Source organism: Accipiter gentilis, chromosome 33 (assembly GCF_929443795.1).
Source record: "Accipiter gentilis chromosome 33, bAccGen1.1, whole genome shotgun sequence".
Classification (NCBI taxonomy): Eukaryota; Metazoa; Chordata; class Aves; order Accipitriformes; family Accipitridae; genus Astur; species Astur gentilis.
The window spans coordinates 19,845,946-19,866,819 of record NC_064912.1 but is presented as its reverse complement, the minus strand read 5'-3'; the positions used below and the strand labels follow the sequence as shown (position 1 = coordinate 19,866,819).

Here is a 20,874-nt window from a genome sequence, read left to right as displayed (position 1 = left end):
AGCCAACGCGCTGCCGACCCTGCCGCGGCACGCCGATGGCAACGGGCAGCCGGCTGCCGATGCTGGGAGCCCTCGCATCGGGCTGGGGAGGAGAGCGCTCATCGGCACGTCTAAGGAAACCGTTTCATGTTTTATCTTTAACAGTGATTAAACATTGATTTTTATTTTAAAAGGTAATTGACGTTCCTACGATAGAGAAATGAGCGCTGGAGCAGCCAGAATCAGTGTAAATAAGCCATGTGCTAGAAATTAATGAGCTTCACTGATTGAGTTTATCCATTTCAATTAATACAATTCTAGTAATTAAAAAAATAATAACCTTTTGTTTGTTTGCCTGCTCACAGACATTGATGGTAAGAGATGGGGCAGGAGCGGGAGCCCTGGCTGAGCATCCCCGTGCCCGAGGCACCAGGACCTCCCTCTGCGCAGACGCAGTCAGGGCAGGATCCCGCTCTCCTTCATTTAATGAACATTTTAGATGCACTTGGGTTAACTGATGAGCTTCTGGGAAGGGTTTGCCTTCCAGCCTAGTCTTTGGCTATCGGTACCAGGGGCAGCCAGCTCAGCCCCAGGAGAATGCTGGGTCACAAAGCCTTTTACTAACAGGACGTGGGGGAAACAGGTCTGTCCCCCACCTGCCAGACACCCACCCTACAGCAGCCGGAGACGTGTTTGAGAGTAAAGATTTTATTATTGCTTTTTATGCCTTCAGCAAGTTGTTCCTTGTGATCGTTTCTGCCTGCTTTATAATGTCTCCTCATTTAACTTGTTGAAATTCATGCCCCTTTGTTTCTCTTATTTGGACACAACTTCCATCCATCAAACGATGTCTTTTTCTCTCCTTTGCTCTTTCACTATAATTTTTTGTTGTTGTTTTTCTTCACTGCTGGTGTACCTCTAGCCTGGCTCCATCGGGTTTGGAGCCATCATACCCCATCACCCCACACTGGTCACCGAATAACCTCACAGAGGTGGGATGCAGGACTAAACCAAGACTTGTGTCCCTTGCCAGGCCGACCAGCGCCTCCAAAAAGCACCATTCACAGCGTCTACAACTTCCATTTCTGTGTCACATCTTGGGGCGCCCTTTCTGCGGTCTGTGGAATAACTGAAATTTCCCATTAACACGGTCCATCGTCAGCCTCCGCAGCCTCTCCGGCACAGCGCCGTGCCTTGTGTCGGCAAACCTTCAGCTGGGACTTGCACCCAGCTGCGCTGCCGCTGCGAAGAGCAGCAGCTCCCAGAGCCGCCCCGCGAAGGCTGGTGGTCACCGCTCCCGCGGCGACGGCCTCCCCGGCAGCGGTCAGCAATGCCGAGGCATTAAACCAGCAGAAAAGAGGGAGGGAGGAACCGGGGAACGACCGAGCCCTCCTCCAGCACGGCGTCAAGAAAGCGAGAACAAAACTCATCCAGAAAGCAAAAGGCGGCCCTTGGGTTGCCTGCGCATCCCAGGCGCGAACTGGGATAACAAACAGAAGGATGCGGACTCGCTCGTTTGTTGGAGTAAGTTTGACCCACATGGCGCTTGAGCCCTACGGAGTTCCATATGGCCAGAACGCTGAAAACTGATGATAAAACCTGCCCAGACGGGACCAGGTGGGAAAAACAAGGGTCAAGAGTGTAAAAACCTGGGATCCTCTGGTTAAACAAGTTGCCAGTAATTCAGACAAAGACAATCTGTAGGTACGGGGTGCTCTGGTGTCTGCTTCAAACCCCGAGCTGTGCCGGAGGCCAGATTGTACCAGAGGCTGCTTAAGCACCTATTTATAATAAGTAGGAGAGAAAGCTGCATTATGATGGGAAGCTGGAGGTTTCACTTCGCCAGTATTAAAATGTCCTCTGAATTTCTAAAAACCTATAAATGACAATTTCATAGCTCTGAAGCGTGGCATCTAGCACAGGGGAGTGCTATTTTAGACTCTGTGTTGACAGCTGAAGGGGAATGGATCACAGAATTAAAAACTAGTTGCTGCTCAAGTCCAAGCAATCATGACTTGATTACGCTTCTTATGGGCAAACAGAGGCAAGTCCAAGGCACTAGCATGTATTCTTGGTGCTTTGAAAGGTCAATTCACAGAGCAGAAAACAATTATAAGCCAAATCAGTTAGGAGAATGGATTTAAGCATAAAAGCATGACTCTGAATAGAGAATGATTTAGGAGTGTTTTACCCCAAAACTCGTAACCGTGACAGGAGTTTGCATCGGTTTAAAAACTGCCTGGCTAATGTGTAAACAGCTATAAAAATAAAAACATGCCCAACAAAAAGAAGAAAGGAGATATTCATAACTCTGAATATAAATCAGCAACTAGAAATTGCAGAGCGCTGATAAAGGACACAAACAAACAGTAGAAAAACCATCAAAACATCTTTCCCCGATGCATTAGGATGAACAACAACAACAGAAAGGAGCAATGCTATTGCCCGTTACCAAACAGAAATGGCAGAAGCGTTAGTCACAGGACCGAGAAATGTTAAATAACTGTTATTACAACTGCGACATTTCATATTCAGCATATTCACATCCCAGAGTTTAAAGAGACACGCTGAAGGAGCCGACTGAGCAATTAAGAGCGACGCTCAACGCCTTGCCGGGAAGTTCCCGAGGACCGGGAGGACGGAGATGCTCCGTGGCCGGGCAGCAGCGGCGCGGCCGCCTGCCCTGCCCGGGCTCCGGCACGCCCTGGCGCGGCGAGGAGCCGCGCCGCTGCGCTCCCTCCACCGCTCCACGCGCTCGGGCTGGCACCTGACGGCACAAGCGGGGACGCGGAACAAGGGGACAGGCCGCGGCCACGGAGCGGCGAGGTCACCGAATCTGCTTTGGCGCAACCGACGGCAGACTGCGGGAGTGCCGGCGACCGGGGCTTCGCGCCGGCGAGCGCGGACCCCGAGCTCGGGCAGCCCGGCAGGCGAGCGGGTGAGGATGAGCGTGATGGCCAGAAGAGCTAACCTGGGGCTTTGACGCACAGCAGCCTGGAGTAACAGCTTCAAAGTTTTATTCCCTATTTCAAGGTGAAGCAGCTGCTCCAATCTGTGCCTAATACCACGGTCCATTTCTCAGGGAGGATGTTAACAAAACCAGGGAGGGTTCAAAGAGGCAGGAGGCTCGGAAGGTCTGCTGTAAAGAGCCCGACAGGCGAGCGAGCGAGCGAGCGAATCCCTCCGTGCCCTCTGCACAGCCTGATCTCAGCCCAGTGCTGCAGATGCCGAATTGCACTGAGGGCTGTGAAAAGCAAATCATTTTCCAAAGGAGCCCCACGGTGCAGAATATCAAGGCTAAAAATATGTAAATCACCACGGAAAGCACTGTCAGAGCTTCAGCAAGACTTGCGAGTTGCTAAAAGGCAATTTCGAATTTCCGAGCTCGCTGCACAAGGCATTAAAAAGGTCACTATTTCTGAAATAAGGATCTTTACAAATAAACACATTTGCTGAGGACTTGGTGAGTCATGCTGGAGCGGAGCACAGAGCATTTCCAACCTAATGCTTTTGACAGGCCGCGAGCAGGGCGATCTTTTCATGTTTACAGTTCATCAATAGTTTTTACAGCTGCACAGTCAATCTTTAAAGCACATTTAGCCTGGGAGGAGGCTCGGCAGGTTGTTTTCCTTGCAAAAGTGATACTAAATTTATTTTTTCCTTCCTCTTTTATAGCATTGATTTGAAGGTAAGTATTTGAACTTCAAATACGTGACTGCCACTCAAGCACCTGCCTTTTTTTTTTTAAATATATATATATATTTATATACTTCTGTCACATCTCCCTAACGATATAAATATTTGAAGTTTTCAGCTGATGCACTAAAAGGGACTCGATCCATCAGAGCCTATTTATTTCAGGGAATTCAGTGGGCATCGTGTTGCGTGTTTGCTGGCGCGGGAGCGGGGGGTGCCGGCAGTCTGCAGCTGCAGGCTCCCCGCTTTGCCTTACCTGGCTGGCACCAGGCTCGCTCCGCTCCGTGCGGCCCAGGGTCAGGGTCCTGCCCGGCCCCGCTCGCTATCGCAGGTACCGGAGCACATCCAGCACCGACGGATTTAGCTCGCTGCCTGCTGGAGGCAGAGCCGCCTCCTCACCATCTGCGGGAGGGGAAGAGAGCCCCGGGAAGCCAGTTCCAAAGCCCCAGATGGGGAAAAGTGATATTCAAGAGTAGCACCATAGTTTCACTCTTGTCTTTTTTTGGAGAACAAGAAGGGACTATCCTACAGACTGAGCATTAGGGGAGGACTTTGCTGGTGAACAAGTGAGTGATGCCAACCTTGCTTTCCCCCTCCAAGAAATAAAAGGTGCCTGCCTATGCCCTGGTAAGCTTTCCAGAAATTCAGAGCAATTTCCATCGCACAGCACCCGCTCTGCCCCGCTGCCTTCGGGAGGGCTTTGCCATTGGAAAGTCCTCGACGCTGCCGTACAGGCAGCGTGCTCCCTGCCCGGGGGCAGCGGTGAGGACAGCTAGGGGAGGATGGTGTGTCCTGTCCATCATCCACCGCTTTGGGATTTCACAGCACTGAGAGACCCCAAAACATTGCAACCAGCTTCCCTGGGCCCTTCAAACACTCTTCTGCCCACAGGCAGCGTGTGGGACTCCTCTGTTTAAGGCTCTCCCTTCCCCTGCCCGTGCCGCAGCCCCGGCACTGTGGGCTCCATGTCCGGCCGCCCTCGGAGCAGGGAACAGGACCACGCTCCCGGCTACGAACCTGCTCTGCTTTCACATGGGTCAGACCTGGGCAAACTGCCCTGCGGGTCCCCAAGCCACTCGTACCATTACCTTGGCCATAAACTGTCCTCACCTTCCCCTGGCTTCCCAAATCCGACTCAAAGAACAAGACACTTTGCTAGAATAACTCCAGGGCTTTGAAACCACCCCAGCTCCCACAGGGCTCTGCCCTTCCAGGAGGCAGCAGCCGCCAAATAGAGAGTTGAAGGGGGAGAGAAGAAAAACATAAAAAACCCTGAGATGGATGGGCAAGCAGATAGCTTCACAGCTCGTGCCAACGCTTTCCATCTTCTTCCTATTTTGCATTAAATCACACAGCAGAGCCCATCCTGCTGCTGTTGAAGCCAGGTGATGTTTTGCCATTGGCTTCAAGGACAGCAGGGCTGTGCCCCACGGTACAGCACGGAGAGCCGGAGGGCTTGTGCCTACCAGAGGCAGGAGATTGCCCCAAGCACGGGGGAAGCCCCCCAGGACACTCGCTGCTACACCGGCACCGCACAGGCTGCCTGCGCCGCCCTGGCTCTGCCGGCACCGACCCCCCCAGTGCTTACCTGGGGCTGCTCCCGCGGGTTCACGCCCCCGTTTTCAGCCCAGGCTCAGTGCCCAGGGTCCGCAGCTTTGCCCGCAGCCCACACTGCGCATCCCTGCAGGGAAGCCAGTGCCCCGCAGCAGCCCTTTTAATGGGTCTGTCCCAGCTGCAGCCCAGCAGCTCCAGCCTGGTTAATGCTCATGGCACACACCTGCCTCGCCCTTGACGATGCAGGGAGGGTTTCGGCTAAAGGAGGTGATGAAAGGTGCACCGAGGGCTGTGGGGATGGGGCAGGCTGTGCAGCTTGGGGCAAGCCCCCGTGAACGTTGGGTTACCAGTACTTGCTACGTTACCGCTCCCCGTCCCTCACCCGCTCCCACCTCTGCCAGCTCCCTCGGGGCACTTTGCTTTCTGCCGGAGCATGTTCGTTATCTGCCCTCGGCGCTCAGCGCGCGGCCCTGGCCTCATTCAGCTCGCCTGCTGCCGAGAGGGAGCTATTCCCCCTCCGCGGGCTTCCCGCTCGGCTCCGGCAGTACGGGAACGTTCTCAGAGGCTCCTCTTGCTCCCGCGCTGAGCTGGGGCAGGTGATGTTATCCCCAATTTACAGATGGGTAGTGGAGGACTGGAGAGATGCAGATCACAAGCGTCTGCTCATTTTGGGGGCTCAGCTGGAGCCGCACAGAGCCTGGGATTTCACAGCCCTCGGCACAGCCCTGGAAATAGGCTCTGCGCGGGAGGTGACAGCGCTGCCGCCCAGCCGGCCGAAAGCGCTGCCAGAGCCTGCGCTGCGAGCGGGGCTAATCACGACGAAGCCCGGACCCCAAGGAACAAAGCTCCTGGATGCCAACGGGACGTTCTGCTTCTCCTATTTTCTGGAAGACTTTTCACCATCCTGGGGGGGGGGAGAGTTGTCCAAATTGACAATGCAAATGATTTCTAAAGGAGTGACTGAACCTGCATATCCTCTGGGACGCAGGGCTGCTTCCGAGATCCTCCGGTGAGCGGCACAGACACTATACCCGATGTACGCACCGAGCTGCTGCAGATTTATATCCACTGCACTTGTGCTGAACCGCAGGTGATGGAGACCAGCTCACGCATCCCAAACACCCGTGACTGACGTGGCCGCTGAACGCTTGAACAGGCAGAGAGGGCCGTTCTGTTGCAGCGGCCCCGCACCCCAGCGTACCGCACCGCACCGTACCGCACCGTACCGTGCCGTACCGCACCACTCGTTCCCCGGGGCCGAGCGCTCGCTGCCTGCAGACGGGCTGCGCTGCGGGAGCGCGGCTCAGGGGCGGAGGCATTGGCACGTCTGTCTCTCACTTCAGCCGCGAGCGAGCTAGGACAAACAGGAAAGCCATACGGCACTCGCCTATAGGGATGCACAGAAGCTCAGCCAGGAGGGTGCCTCCGTCCCGAGGGGACGAGCCGGTGGCCCCTGCCCGGGAGCGGGGCCCTGCCCTTCTGCTGCTGCCGGCTGAGGCTAGGGTCGGCGGCAGTGGGAGTCGGGGCAGGTTGGGGCAATATGCAGAGCGGGTGTTATTTAAAACTATGATTGTTATTTAAAATTATTTAAAACGTGCACGCCACCTCCCCCTGGCCTCCCTGCTGTCCCTGTGCCCTGGCCGGAGCACGCCTCGACTGCTCGGTTCCCGCTTCTCCCCCAGCTAAGGGGTCTCGCACCCCCGGCTGCAGCTTTCCTGCTTCCTATGAAAGGTGCCATCACTCTTGTCCTCCTTCAGCTTTTCACGTTGGAGGGAAGGCCAAAGACTAATGTATAGAAAACACTTTCATCCTTGGCTGAAGCGTGCCGAGGAATGACAAGAGATTCTCCGGGCGCGGAGAGAAGGAGCCTCGGGGCTGCGAGAGGCTTCCAGACGCCGTCGGCAGCCCGCCGGCTTGCTGCCGTGCCACGGGCTGGCGGGGGGAGCGGCAGGTCCCCGTCCGGAGGGGACCCCGCTCCGCTGCCTCCCGGGGTCCCCGTTTCCCCAGCCCGCTCCGCGGCCGCATCGCCGGCTGCTCGGCGGCGAAACCGCGCGGCACAGCTGCCGCGCCGCGATAAGGTTTGCTCAGCTGAGCGAGGCTGTTCAGGCAAATGGAGGATTTGGCAAGGACGCTGTGCAGCCTGGCAGAAATGACTGCCTCGGCTGGCTGGTAAGGCAAAGCCGGAGCTGCTGCAGGCTCGGGGCGGCAGGGAAAGTCGACGTGAGATCGCAGGCTGTCTCGCGAAGTGACGGTGACCTTGCCGGGGCGGGCAAGAAGCCCCGGGGTCGGGGTCGGGCAGGAGGCAGCCCAGAGGGAAGGCAGCCGCCGACTTTCGCAGCCCCTTGCAATTGCTCATGCGATGATGTTGTGTGATGCAATCGAAGATGCTGATGCATCAAAGCACTCCGACAGTTGCAAAAAATAACTGTAAGCTGGTCTTTAACACCCAGCCGAGCACCAGCCGGCCTGTCCTGAGGGGTTTCTGCTCCCTTGTCAGGAGGGAGCCCAGCCTCTCCAGAGGGGACGGAGGTGCCGTCCCTGGGACCAGGGGTAGCTCTGCGGGACACGAGCGGCTCGACGAAGGTGCCAGCAGCACAAGCCAACGCTGATTTTTAAGAAGCTAAAATCAGGAATACTTTAAAAGGGCAGTTGCTTTTCGGTAGACTCTTTGGAGGTTGCTTTCGCCTCCCCTTGTGATTCCAGGCACGAACCGAGAGTAAAGGTGCAATTAGGGGACAATTACCAAATCACCAGCAAAATTGGAAATGCGAGCATTCGAGAGGCACAAACACAAATGTCACCCTCCAATGCCGCCTTTTGTCACTGCTTTCCACCACCGGAGGCCCACGGGGTGTATTGCCAATGCCAACACCCCCGTGGGCTCCCAGCAGCCCCCAGAAAGGCCGGGGGGGGTCACACAACCCCCTCCGTTCCCTGCACCCACCCCGAGGCTCCTGTCCCAGCCCAATTCTCCTCCTTCAATACAAACTGCCTGGCGAAAAGCAAATGCACAAAGCCCCCAGGGAGGGCGGTGGGATGGCAGGGAGGTGCTGCTCCTGCTCCCACGCCTGCCCTCTGCCTTCCCTTGCCTGCCTTACAATTTCTTTATGACTCTGTTTGTCTGTGTACAATAAAACAACACAGTTCCTAATAACCTGATGTGGGAACGGCTAAGCCATCCTCTGCAGCCCGACAGCGCCAGGTGTGTCTGTAGATTGTGGTGTCAGGAGATAAGAAACAGGCAATATCTGAGAAAAATCATCATGCAATATCACCCATCCAGCAGCCATAATCGTTCCTCCTGTCTCTCCCCATGATGACTATGAAAAACTCTGATATTTTCAAGCCCACCACTCACGCAGTGTGCAAGTGATTTTTGCAAGGGTTAGGGAGATGAGCAAAGCCCAGATGGAACGCCACACATTTCAAAAGGGAGCAAAACCCTGTTGTGAGAAGACCTTTCCACCCCTTCTCCTTCAGGCAAGCAAGCCGTGGGGCAGCAGGAGCGCCGGTGCAGGGAGGGCAGCAGCAAGAGCACGGCCAGAGCAACGGGGAAAGGTGGGGCGGAGGAACGGACTGCGGCAGTTTTAGCATTAACATCCCTGTAGACCCTCGGAACTGAGACGGTGGTTAAACGATGGTGAATCAGCCCTGCTGCTGCGGCTGCCTGCCATGGAGCATGGTGAGGACGGAAACCCGCTTCTGGGAGCGTGACTCCCAACAATGTGCAAACAAAGGCAAAACATCAAGTTGCCATACGAGCAACTCAATTACAGTCTGGCCCTTGAGCCGGCGCTGGCCCAGAGGCAGAGCTGCTAAGGGAGGCTGACTGGGTTTTCTGGTCCTGCCAAAGGCAGCTGGCTCTGCTCTGGCTGTGGAGCGTGAGCTAACCCGAATGCAGAAATCCCACTTCGTTCTCATGCTTCTCCGGAGACCACAGAACGAGCAGACCTTCATTGGCGCCAGCTGCTCTGCATCCCTCCCTGCCCTGGGCAAGCGAGGGACCAGACCAGGCAAGCGAAGCCATCGCTCAACAGCTTCACCCAGGAAAGCCCGTGGCCAGGCAGAGGTGTGCTGCTCGTCACGCAGCATGCCTCCGGTCCAGAGAGTGACCGCGAGAAGTCGATGCGTTTCTGTCTCCGATAGAATCACTTCAAAGGACATGGGACAGTTTAAAGCACAAAGCATACCCCGGCCTGAACTTTTCATTTTGAAGCTACTGTTAAGTACCCGCTGCAAGTAGATGGTTAAAAGATAACACAAAGGTGAAATAAGAAAATTTCGGAAATCATCCCCGAGTCCCAGGGCTGTCCCACCAGCCCGTGACACAAGCGGGGTTTTACACCAGGGGTTGTGTAACAGATCTGCCGCGCGGCGATGCAGCCCGCTGCTCCTCCTCGGCACAGGCTGCGGAACCTCTCCTCCCCGGAGCCGCTGCAGAGCTGTCAGCACGCACAAGCCGAGGGAGAAGACACCAGTTGTCATCCCGGCACTGTCATTCTTTATCACAGCAGGTGTCTTCTTAATCAAAGACATATCTCGAGATGCCCGCTGCTGCGGTCCCCCCGAGCGAGCTGCGGCTCATTACAGCCCGAGCGGTGGGACCACGCAGAGCGAGCGGCAATGGATGCATTCCCGGGGTGCCTCACCCCAGAGAAAAGCCACGGAAAACCCCTGGTGCTGAGCCTGAAGTGTCAGCCAAAGCAAACCCACCCATGAACCGCTAGGAAGGGATGTGAAACCACCCTCTCCACACCAAGCACTAACCCAAAACGCAGTCAAACACCAGCTTCGAGGAACCTGCTTCCAAGTCTCATTTAAAAAATTGAAGTGAGTTTTAGATGTTGTAGCACAGTTGCAGCCCTTACCGACGGGGCCGCAGGGCAGCGGGCAGGCAGGAGCCCTCCCCGGTTCCTCCAGCGTCGCAGGCACGTGGAGAAAACCCTCGCCGAGCACGCAGCCCTGCTCGCGCCCTGCTGCGCTTCCCCGCTCGCTCCCCGTCTCCCCGTGGGTGCTTCAGAGTGACTCAGTAAACGGGGTGGGCACCTTTCCCCTTGGATGTCTTTGACTAACTCACCCTCAGCACCTATCAGTGCTGATGTGCATTAATGACAGTGGATACACTGCATCTGCACCCTGCCGGTGCACGGCCGTGAGTCACCCAGAGACACTCATCGCCAAGGTGAGCCAGGGATTAACCCCCCCTGCCAAGCAGGACCCCTCGGGCGGTGGCTGAACAACCCCCCTGGACTTACGGGCTAGCACATTGCCATAATTTTAAGAGCAATTCTGATTTTCCTGAAAAAGGAGGTTGATGTCTATTTATGAAGTGCAGACTGCGTTCATTAGAAATCTGTGGTGAAATCCACGTGAAAAGTAACCACTGAGATGTGAGAAGCACCGAGCAAGTTTAATACCATGGCCGTCTCACCTCATCTCATCCCAAATGGCACGGGCAATTGAAGAGCATCACAGGTCTCCACACCTGGACCATTACCCAGAACCACTGTGCCAAAGAGCACCGCGTGGTCCAGGCGGGCTGTGCCGGTGGGCAGGGAAGGGTCTTCACCCTACGGACAGGCAATGATGCCGTGTGCCTTTCCAGGAACGGTGTAAGAGTTGAACACTAACGAATCTACCCGGCCTCACATCACAAAAGGCAAAACTCATGCAGAGAGAAGGGAAGGGATTTACCAAAGGCCGCGTAACTCTCGGCAGTGCAGCCAAGCATCTCTCCCCACTCCCTGGCTGCTCTCAGCAAACATCATCTGCTGGCACCTCCCACCAGCACCCCACCTCCCCGGGGACCGGGGAGAGGAGGATCCGGCATCAATCCATGGGGCATCCTCCCCCAAACCACCGCCACGCTCCCAGCTGCCAGCCCTGGCACCAGGGCTTGCAGCCTTCGTTAGCCATCCCTAATTATTTACAGCTGTAATGGAGATAGTGACCTTGCATGGGAAAAAAACCCACTTGAGCCTCATTCAAATTCAGACTTCCACCTCTATTAAACAGTAACAGCTCTTGAGATGACAGAGTCTGCACCACGCCTATGCAGCAATAAAATGCCTGTTTCTGAGCTGTTCACAGCATACATTTTACTCATCACGTGCTGCTCACAGGCAATGTGGGAACCAGCTCTCTACACCACCCCAGAAGACAGGGTTTTTGTCCAGATAAATGCTGCAGCATCCCAGGAGGGTAAATTCTGCACCCCCCGTTCGAAGCGACTGTTTCTCAAAGCAGAGCTGGTGGCAGCGAGCTGAAGCACGGCTCCTCTCCGGACACCTTCCGAACAGCAGCGAGATCCGAAGGCACGGCTGCCTGGAAGCGCAGCACCAGCTGGCAGCGGCCAGGGCCCTTCTCTGTCCAGAAGGATTTTTATGGCTCTTGGCATCTGGCCACGTGCCACAAGAACACGGGTCTGGAGCAGACCAAGGGTCCAGCTAGCCTAATTTCCATCTCTATCGGAGGACAGCACTTAATGCTTATTCAATGTATCCTCCACCAAGCTAAGGTTTGGGGATTTCCTAAGTCAGAGGGTGTGCCTGGGGCATCGCACGAGACACCTCGCAGAGTCCCACGCTCAAGGCATTTGCCCGATCCTGTTTTGACCCCGGTGACGCAACTGACCCCAGTGCCGGGCGCGTGGCCTGTGCCCCCCAGTGCTGTCCTGGTGGAAAGGCTTTTTGGGGGTGGAGGGGAAGGGTTGTTAAACCTGCAGCGTGGTCGTTTCATCAGATATTCTCAAATGGGTAACTGGTCCCTCTTCACCTTCACCCATCGCTACCATCTTAAGAGGCCATCATCTACTTTCCATCGCACAAGTTAACGCGATGCCTCCTACCTCTCATATCACTAAGAGCAAATAACCCCTCCCCACTCATCTCCCCAAACCTCCCACGCTGTTCCAGACCTGTCCTGTCTCCCCCTCCATCACCTCCAACCCACGCCAACGGTCCCCATCCGAGCACGGCTGCCATCCCAGGGCTCGCGGGCACGGCCGGGACAGAGCCGCGTGCGGTGGCATCGGCGCGGGGGGCCGCGCTGGGGCTGCCGGGTGGGTGGGCTGGAGCAGCCGCCTGCCAGGGAGGTCAGCGTGGCTGCGCACGGCGAGCTTGGCAGCCGCGGCAGAGAAACCATCACCAGTGCTGGCGCCGCTGGCAGCACCGTGGAGCTGGACCAAGAGCGCCGTGGAGAAGTGTTCAATTGCAAGACGGGTTGTTGATGAGAATCTATTACAGACACCAACCAGACAGAGGAACAGGATGAGCAGCTCCTTAAATACCTACCTATAATGAGTAGCGAGAAAAAGTGCTCTATCATGGATGATTGCAATCTCAGGGACATTTGCTTGGCGCTTTTAAAAATTAAAGATAATAACTTTCTAACAGAAACAATATTGCTGTCACCTTGGGGAAATTCTCTGCTTGGCCTCACTCAGAAGGACTGAGAGGAGCTGAAAGCAGGGGAAGAGCTGGTGGCGGTCCAGGGGCAGCTGCTTCCAGCCCAATTTAACGCCTTCGGTGCGAATCAGCTCAGCTCAGCAGAACCAAAAGCAAGCACGGACAAAACCAATTGGGGGAAAAACGTAAATGCAGAAGCACGATTGCTACTCGGGAGCAAGGGCAGAGCGCTTCCCTGGCACCCCACACTTCTGTTGGACCTGCTGAAAGGGGAACTGACAATTGCAATTAAAAAAATTTAAAATCAGGGCTTTTGATATTAGAAATAGCAGTTAGGGCGTGCACCTGGCTGATAAGAGAAGCTAATGGGATCAGTTAAAGTAAATCTGCAACCGAAAGGTTTAAACAAAACAAGGAGGCATTCTTTAGCCACGTTAGAAGAAAGCAGCTTTACCGCCGAGGTAAGTCACTACCAGATCATGACGGTGCAACTGTCAGTCATGAAGCAGAAGTGACACACAATTATTTATTCATGAGATACTTCTGTTCTGTACGTGGAGACAAATAGGCTCCTGTATTCCGCCAGGAGTTAAGGAGGATGCTAAACAGAGACTATTAAGTGTAAACATGAAACTCGCAGGACTAGAGAACTTTCTCCCAAGAGCATTCAGAGAATAGGCTGAGAAGTTTTCTGAAGATCTAAAATGGATTTTAATAAACTTTGGCATTCTGTTGAATTTCTAGAAGACAGGAAAAGCTGGTTTAATGCCACGAGTGATGGTGATGGGCAATGGTAGGACCTGCGTCCCCAGCATCGCCTGTGGGTTAGATAAGGTGGGCAGTGGCTAGGGGGGAACCAGGGGACGAGATAAATGTCAAACAGCCTTGCGGAAAAGAGATTTATCAAACTTCATACATTTTTCCTGATATGGTTACAAATTCAGTTGATAAAGGAAATCAGTAGCATAATACATCTAGTTTTCCACAGGGTGTTTGACTTAGCTCTCCTGAAAAAGTAAAAGACCAGTATTATGCAGAATCAACAGCACTTTATTAAAGGGACTGGGAGGCAGATTGCAGAGATTGTACATTGTCATCCGATGGGATATTTCTACACAGAATCGCCTGTTACCAGAATAGTGTTGAGCTATAACAATGTCTTTATCGAGAGTATTAAAGAAAACATGAAATAATCGTGGGCAGAAGAGGCAAACAGCAGAGGAGAGACTGACTGCAATATTAATGAATGATGGAGGTGGGTCAGGTGAATTTGGGCAGCTCGGTACCCTGGACTCATTTAGCAATGGCCATTTTTATACAGCCAAGTCTGAGGTTTTACAGTTAGGAACTAGGAGAGCAAGTTACAGTTTGGGTATAGGAGGCGATACCCTGACACTCAGCAGCACAGAGGGGCTTGGGGTCGTGGTGGACCACCACGCGCGGGAGCTCCCTCTGAGATGCCGTAGCTAAGAGGGCTGAAGTGAGCCGCAGGGGTACAACCCGACTAACAACGTGCAGAAATAAGGAAAAACAAGCTTGCCTGGCTACGTGAGGCTTCACTATCAGAGATTATTTCTTACGTTCAAAGGAAGTTTGAGGGGTTCATTTCTTTTCCCAGGGCAACAGCTGGCCTAGCGACATGGCAGATTCACCCTCAGCTGAAGTCTCCAGGACTGACCGTCTACCTAAAACGCACCAGGAGCCAACCAGGAGTTGCAGGTCAGGCGCAGAAATGGCTCGGCAGGTCCTGTGGGCTCTAGGCGTCAGCTGACAATACCCGCAATATGATGTTTTAATCTAGGCAGGATCCCCCCCCAAAGACCAAAACCCAAGCAAAGCTCTCCAGGTTTGGCAGGGAGGAATTGCTGGCTTGGCGAAGGCTGCGTTTATGCTCCTGTGGGGGACACTGGAGCGGGGAGACCGGGACAGGTCCGAGCGGGACAGCTCGGCTGAAAAACGGCTCTGGGTCCCCGTGTCCTCTGCAAACCGCCCCGTGTCCAGCCCCGGCTGAGGACGGCCCAGAGGGACGGCAGGACGCCGTGCGTCCTCCGGGAGGGAGGTAGGCAGATCAATGCTTGTGGTCCTCCAGAAATGATGGAGCACTTCCTTCTGATGAGAGAAACGGAGGAGGATAGGAGAAGTACCCCATCGCCTTAAAATATGGTATTTCAAGCAGCCTTGGCCAAATCCTCTTGCTGTTTCCGATCCGCATGACGCCACGGAGCCAGTCCCAATCTATACCACACAGCAGGGAGGACGAGGAGGCTCCCTGCATTTAACGATGCTGAATTTAATTAAGTTTGATGAAAACCAAAGTTCTTTTACTTTCCTAAAAAACACACAAGCCTAAGCAGCTATTTCTCAACTTCAGCTTTCTCCCTGAAGTGCCCTGCGTTTCCCTACCTTTTATATTAACAAGGAAGTCACAGAGGAAAACAACTGACGATCAACAGCCACGGGGGACGCACACCGACAAACGCTGGTCACGTTTGAGCGGGAAGTACAGGACGGCACCTACTAAGTATTCGCATATTGTAAAAGTGGTAATTGGAATTCAAATGCCGCAATTTAAAACAGAGGCTATCCTAGCCCAGCAGTCTGGGAACGCCTGCCTGGGCTCCAGCTATTGAGTCAACCACTAATTTGTGTTTTCCAGTGTGGGTGTCTCTACATAGGTCTGCGGCGGCTTCATTCAAGATTTATCCGCTCTCGCCTATGGGCTTTTGACGCTCACGTGGTGCGAGCGGCTCCCACGCAGGCGCTGCGCCTGTGTGACTGACATGGATTTAAAGAGCATCTGCGACGGAGCGTGCACCCAGCACTCACGTCGGTCATTTTAATAATCTGCCACGCACACTCAGCCAGACGAGCGACTGGAGCTCGCCACTTAATTCCCCTGTCGCTACACATATTAAACCCCTGTTAGCGGAGGAAAGTTCAAGGCCGAGGCGCTTCCCGACGGGCAGAGAGCACTGCCCAGTGCTAAACGCAGCTTCTGCAGCACGGGACAACCGGCCCTTTCGACTGACCGTGTTCATTCCTAAAGCAGGACGCTAAAGTGCAGCCCTTGTCCGTTTTTCAAGCCAGATACAACGAGCGCGCAGAAATTACGAGACAGAGGGAGGCCCTGCCAGCTGGAATCAGTCAGGACCTGCTGCACATACAAGTACGGGGTGCAGGGGCTCAGCTCCCAGCGCTCCCCCGGCGCAGGGCACGCTGGCAGAGAGAGCGGCCGCAGCGGCGATCCTCGGCTGCGGGGGGGACCTCAGCCCCCGCCGCAGCACTGCCCTTCCTCCATGGGGAAAGTGCACGAGCTCGCCCGGGGGAAGTTTTCCCTTCCCAGCATCGCAGCGGTTAACAGCCTGTGAGACACCAGCTCATGTCTCCAGCAAAATTCAGGAGGGCGATGAGCAGCCCCACCGCATCCCCCCAGCGCCATCGCAGCCCCACGTGCTCCCCCCGCGCACCGGCTGGGACCCTACCCGCCCGGCCGCCGCCTCGGTGCCGCACCCCCCCCCGGCAGCCCCCACTGCCCACCCGCGCTCTCACATTCATGCAAGGGATGACGGAGCCCGTGCCCGGCGCGAGGCCTCGATCGTGCCACAGGCGTGACCGAGCAGCACCAGCACGGCGCCGTGCGGAGCCTCCCCGCTCCCGCCCCGGCAGCTGCGGGAGTGCCGAGGCAGGGGGAGAACGTGCAGCAGGGAGCGATGATCCCACCGCGAGCACGTGCCCCGCTGCTGCCAGCCCCACGCCCGGGCGCAGGGTGAAGGACTGTGATTCAGCTCTGAGCTCTGGCATGGCACTGTTAAGCCCTTTCCCGAGTGTGCTGTGCTCAGGAGACCGGGGCCTCACCGGCTCCTTCCAAAGCAGTGATTTATCGCAGTGAGGGAAAGATAAAACATTTGCTGGAAAAAAAAAAATACAGCCGGCAAAACCAAGAATTTTGGAAACTACTCATGCCTCCAGCCATCCCATCTTTCACAGCCCTGGCTGCTGCCTCCTTGACTCCCTCAGCCCAAGAGGGGAGACAGATTATCTCACATTATTTCTTACGGAATTAGAGCATGATCCAAACCCTCCTTGAATCAATAAGAAAGCTCCGACTGACTTCACCGGGTTTAGGACGGAGCAGCAGGAACAGACGGGATATTTCTGCATCCGTGGCCGTGACTCACCGAGAACTTTCCAATGTGGAGGGAGCAGCTCGGCAGCCGCGGCTCGCTTGCCCCCACCGTCGGAGGCGTCGCTCCTGGCCTGGGGGAGCCTGACACCCCGGGGCCCCGCAGGACAGTGGGGCAGGTCCCCCCAAGCACACAGGACACCAACTGCTGCCGCTAATTTTAAAAGTTACGGCCCAGTGTGATTCCATCAGCCATTATTTTGCTGTGCAGGTACCAGCACCTGGCTCCGTTCAAGCTCACGTTTAAGCACAGCCTGTCGTTGCTCGTATCGATCTCAACCAGCAGCTACAGGTCAAAACTGCCCCAAAGCGCGGCCTGTGCCGCAGGAGAGCGCCCGCTGCCATGGCCCCTCCGGCCGGGCGCTGCTGCAGGCGTGAAGCAACGGGGTGAAGCGGCGAGGGCAGGCAGGCGGGAGTCCGGCCCGGCCGCGGGGCAGCCGTGGCGGAGCAGCCCGGCCGTGGGGCAGCCGTGGCGGGCCGTGGGGCGCAGTCCCCCAGGGACGGAGGGACAAGCTGCGGTGGGGCAGCAGGAGCAGCACGCCTCGCCCCGCTCTGCTGTTCGGAGGAGAAGGGCTGGCACCGGCGGTGGGGCTCGGCTATAGAAACACCGGGTGCGACGGGTTTCCCCGTGGCAGGGACACGGTGCCCACGGAAGCCTCGGAGAGGGGCAGAGGCTGGGGGGCTTTGCCCGCTGAGCGCTTCGCGTTAAAACAGCCCCTGGGGCCGGGAGAGGGACCTGTGGCCTCTCAGCCCGAAGCTCCCGGTCTCCCCGAGAGCAGGCACACACGCCGGGAGGACGCACGGCGCGGCGGCCCACGGGCAGCGCCGGTCCCCGGGCACGGGGGGACCCCGGCACCCCGCTCCCCCCGGACCCCGCGTCCTGCGTGCAGGAGCCACCCGCGAGGTTTCACGGGTGCGGTGCCCGGGGAACTGGGGGGGGGGGGCGGCGGGGCCGCCGAGCAGCCCGGCCCGGAGGGATGCTCCGCTCGCCGGCCGCGGGTGCCGGGGCTCGCCGGGGGGGGCCCGGCTCTGGGGTGGGGGGGGGGGGTGGGGTCCCGGGATGCCCCTGCCCTCCCCCGAACTTTCGGGCAGGGCCCCTCGCGGGGCCGGGGGGTGGGGTGGGGGGGTCGGCGGGGCGTCCCGGCGGGGCGGTCGGTACCTTCCAGGCAGCACGTCCTCCAGAGCCCCGAGTGGGTCATCACCTCCTCGTTCTTGCGGCTCGTGTCGTTGTCGCTCGTGGACTTAGTCCTGCACACGCCGCGCGAGTAGAGCCAGTAGTCGGTGCCCACGGCGATGGTCATCAGGCTGAAGGCTGCGAAGGCTCCCACCGTGGTGATGAGCATCTGGACGCCTCTGTCACACATCCTCATGCTGCTTCATCCTACGGCGGCGGCTCGCAGGGGAAGGGCCGGCGCCGCCGCCCGCCGCCGCGCTCCGCGCTCGGCGCCTCATGCCCCCGCGGCCCGCGGCGAGCCGGGCCCCCGCGGCGGCGCTGCGCGGGGCCGCCGAGCCCCCGGGCGCCCGGCCGGCATGGCCCGAGCGGCGGCGAGGGGCGCGGAGCCGGCTCCGCCGTGCAGCCCGCGGCGGGAGCGCGGCGCCTCTCCCGGCGCCTCCCCCGCGCCGCCCGGCCAAGGCATCCGCGGGGGGCGGCGGGGGCGGGGGGCAGCGGAGGGCGGGCCGCGGGGGGCCGCGCCGCCTGGAAAACGCCCCCCCGCCAGCCCGCCCGGCCGGCCGGCGGCGGGGGCACCGCCCGGGGATGGGCACCGGCCCGGGCGGGGGGGGCGGGGACGGGGACGGGGAGGCTGCCCCCGGGGTGCCGGGACGGCGCGGGGGAGCCCACCTCGGGGCGCTGGGACCGGGGCCGGGCGGGCGACCCCCAGCCCGGGACGCGGGGACCGGGGCCGGGGGGGCGACCCCCAGCCCGGGACGCGGGGACCGGGGCCGGGGCCGGGCGGGGGACCCCCGCCCCGGGGCGGCTGGGACCGGGGCCGGGCGCGGGACCCCCGCCCCGCTGGGACCGGGGACTGCCCCGGGGAACCGGGCCGGGGAGCCCACCTCGGGGTGCCGGCACCGCCCCGGGGGTGCCGGGCAGACACCCGCCCCCTGCTCCCCCCGCCCCGGTACCGGAGCTGCTGCCCCGGTACCGGGCGCCGAGCACCGGCTGGCTGCCAGGGGCTCGGGGCCGCGCACCGACACAACCGCGGGCACCCGCAGACCCCGGGCGGGGCGTCGGGGTGGGGGTGGGGGGGGGGGGGGGGCACAGCTACTGCGGCCCTGGGGGCGGCCCCCGCAGCTGCCCCCCGAGCAGCGCCCGCCCCGAGGGACCGGGTTTTATCAGCTGCCCAAGGGCCGGGACAGAGCAACAGCAACGCGGGCGCCAGCACTCCGGCGCTGTACCTTGGGGTGTTTTCCACATCACGCTCCTTAATTGTTTGCCGCCAGTTAAAACCCTCACTCTCTCTCTGCGCCTCTCTGCTGTCTCCTCATCTCTCTCAAACATTTTTGCAGCCAGCTGGATGAGCTTATGACTCATGCGACCTTTCAAATAAGCCCTATAATATACCCACCTCTTAAATTAATAGTCGTTTAAGGGCTACAGATGAGCCGGGAAAGCGTGTGATTTACCTGATAGTGTGTACTTCCACAGTTCTCATTTGTATGCGCTCACATGTAAATACTAGTTATTTACGCCCAAAATGCAAACAGAAAATTACGAAGGTTACCAAAAACTCAGGCACTGGGAAATTAACAAGTGTGAAAATTAAGTACCCTCCTCAGCCTTAAATCACCTTCTTCGTGCATACTCATCAGGCAGGGCACGCCGATTGCAACGCCGCAGTATTTCTTCCCCAGCACCCTGCCGCACGCAGCGGGCCCGCTGCGCTGGCTGCCCAGCTGTGGATCCCCCTGGTTTATTCCCCTGCTTCGTTACGGGCCCTCTGCCTCGTTTACCGCCTCTGTTCAGAGCTCAGGCTGGAGGCGGAGGCAGGTCTGGCCGGGCTCTCCTGGGCGCACAGCACCAAGTTGCTGCTTTTCCAGCATTTCCACCCGGAGAGCTGCAGTGCTCAGTGGGCTGGGGACCAACAGTGCTCTCTGATGTGGGTACGGATGGAGACTCCAGCACTGTGGTCAGAAGCATCCACCCAAGCTGAATTGCAGGCTTTTTTCCATCTATTTTTTTGAGGAGGGGTTATGGTTGCCCGGTTTCTGTGGCCGGCGTTGGCAGCGGCACACGGCGGCCACAGGTCACCCCTTGGCGTCACTGGCTGGACACCGAGATGAGCCCCGCGCAGGGCTGCGCCGCGACGCTGTTCCCGAGCGATCCGGTGGGTGCCACAAAGGTACCTCGGGGCAAGGTGCAGGGAGACCGTGCTTCTCTGGGACAGCTGCCTCAGCCGTGGCATTACCCTCCCTCGTCCTGCCACCCCCACCACTCCCACCGCCTGTCACCCAGCTCCTGCAGCGTGTGGGGCAGAGCCTGACACCAGCACCCTGCCCGGCCCCCATCCTGCGCAGAGGCAGGCGTCCCGGGGAGGAGGCAGCAAAGATATCTCACACCTACAGCGAAGGGGCTGAAAATTGCATTCCGAGTGGGGGATTTTGCAGCCTTAATTGTGTTATTTTAACAGTGTGTGTGTAGGTGTGCGCAGAGTGCACATGTACCGTTTCCTAGGCTTTTAACAAAGCAAGCTCAAACAGAATCAAAGTCCATGTGGGATCATGTTGGCCTTTGTAGGGGTCGGTGGCAGGGGCACCCCTCGCCAAGCCCCGCGCCCCTCTTGCCGCTCGGTGTCCATGGAGTAGCCAGTCCCAGGAGTGAGCCCGGAGCTCTGGCCACAGCAGCCACCCCAGGGGACGCCCAGGGGGGTCACTAAGGTTTGCGGCCAACAAGACTTTGGGGGCCTTGCCATCCCGCTTCGCAGCTCCGACTCGGGAGGGCAGTGTGCTCCGGCGGTCGCAGCCTGACGCCCTGCCCTGTGCAGCCTGGGCCCTTCCAGCTCCAGCCCCGGCCACCCCTTGCTGCTCACTGCCTCATCCATCGTCATTTACCTGCTC

At 57.9% G+C, this 20,874-nt stretch overlaps 1 protein-coding gene across 1 annotated transcript in view; it reads right to left on the bottom strand.

The window, feature by feature from the left end:
• The window catches only part of CACNG3 (calcium voltage-gated channel auxiliary subunit gamma 3), a 33,071-nt gene extending 14,798 nt beyond the window's left edge, over positions 1-18,273 (bottom strand). Inside the window, exon 1 of the mRNA XM_049791073.1 lies at positions 17,978-18,273. Coding sequence (XP_049647030.1) covers positions 17,978-18,188 — 211 coding nt within the window. The 5' untranslated portion in view covers positions 18,189-18,273. The remainder of the gene's footprint in view (positions 1-17,977) is intronic.
• Between the last annotated feature and the right edge of the window lie 2,601 nt (positions 18,274-20,874).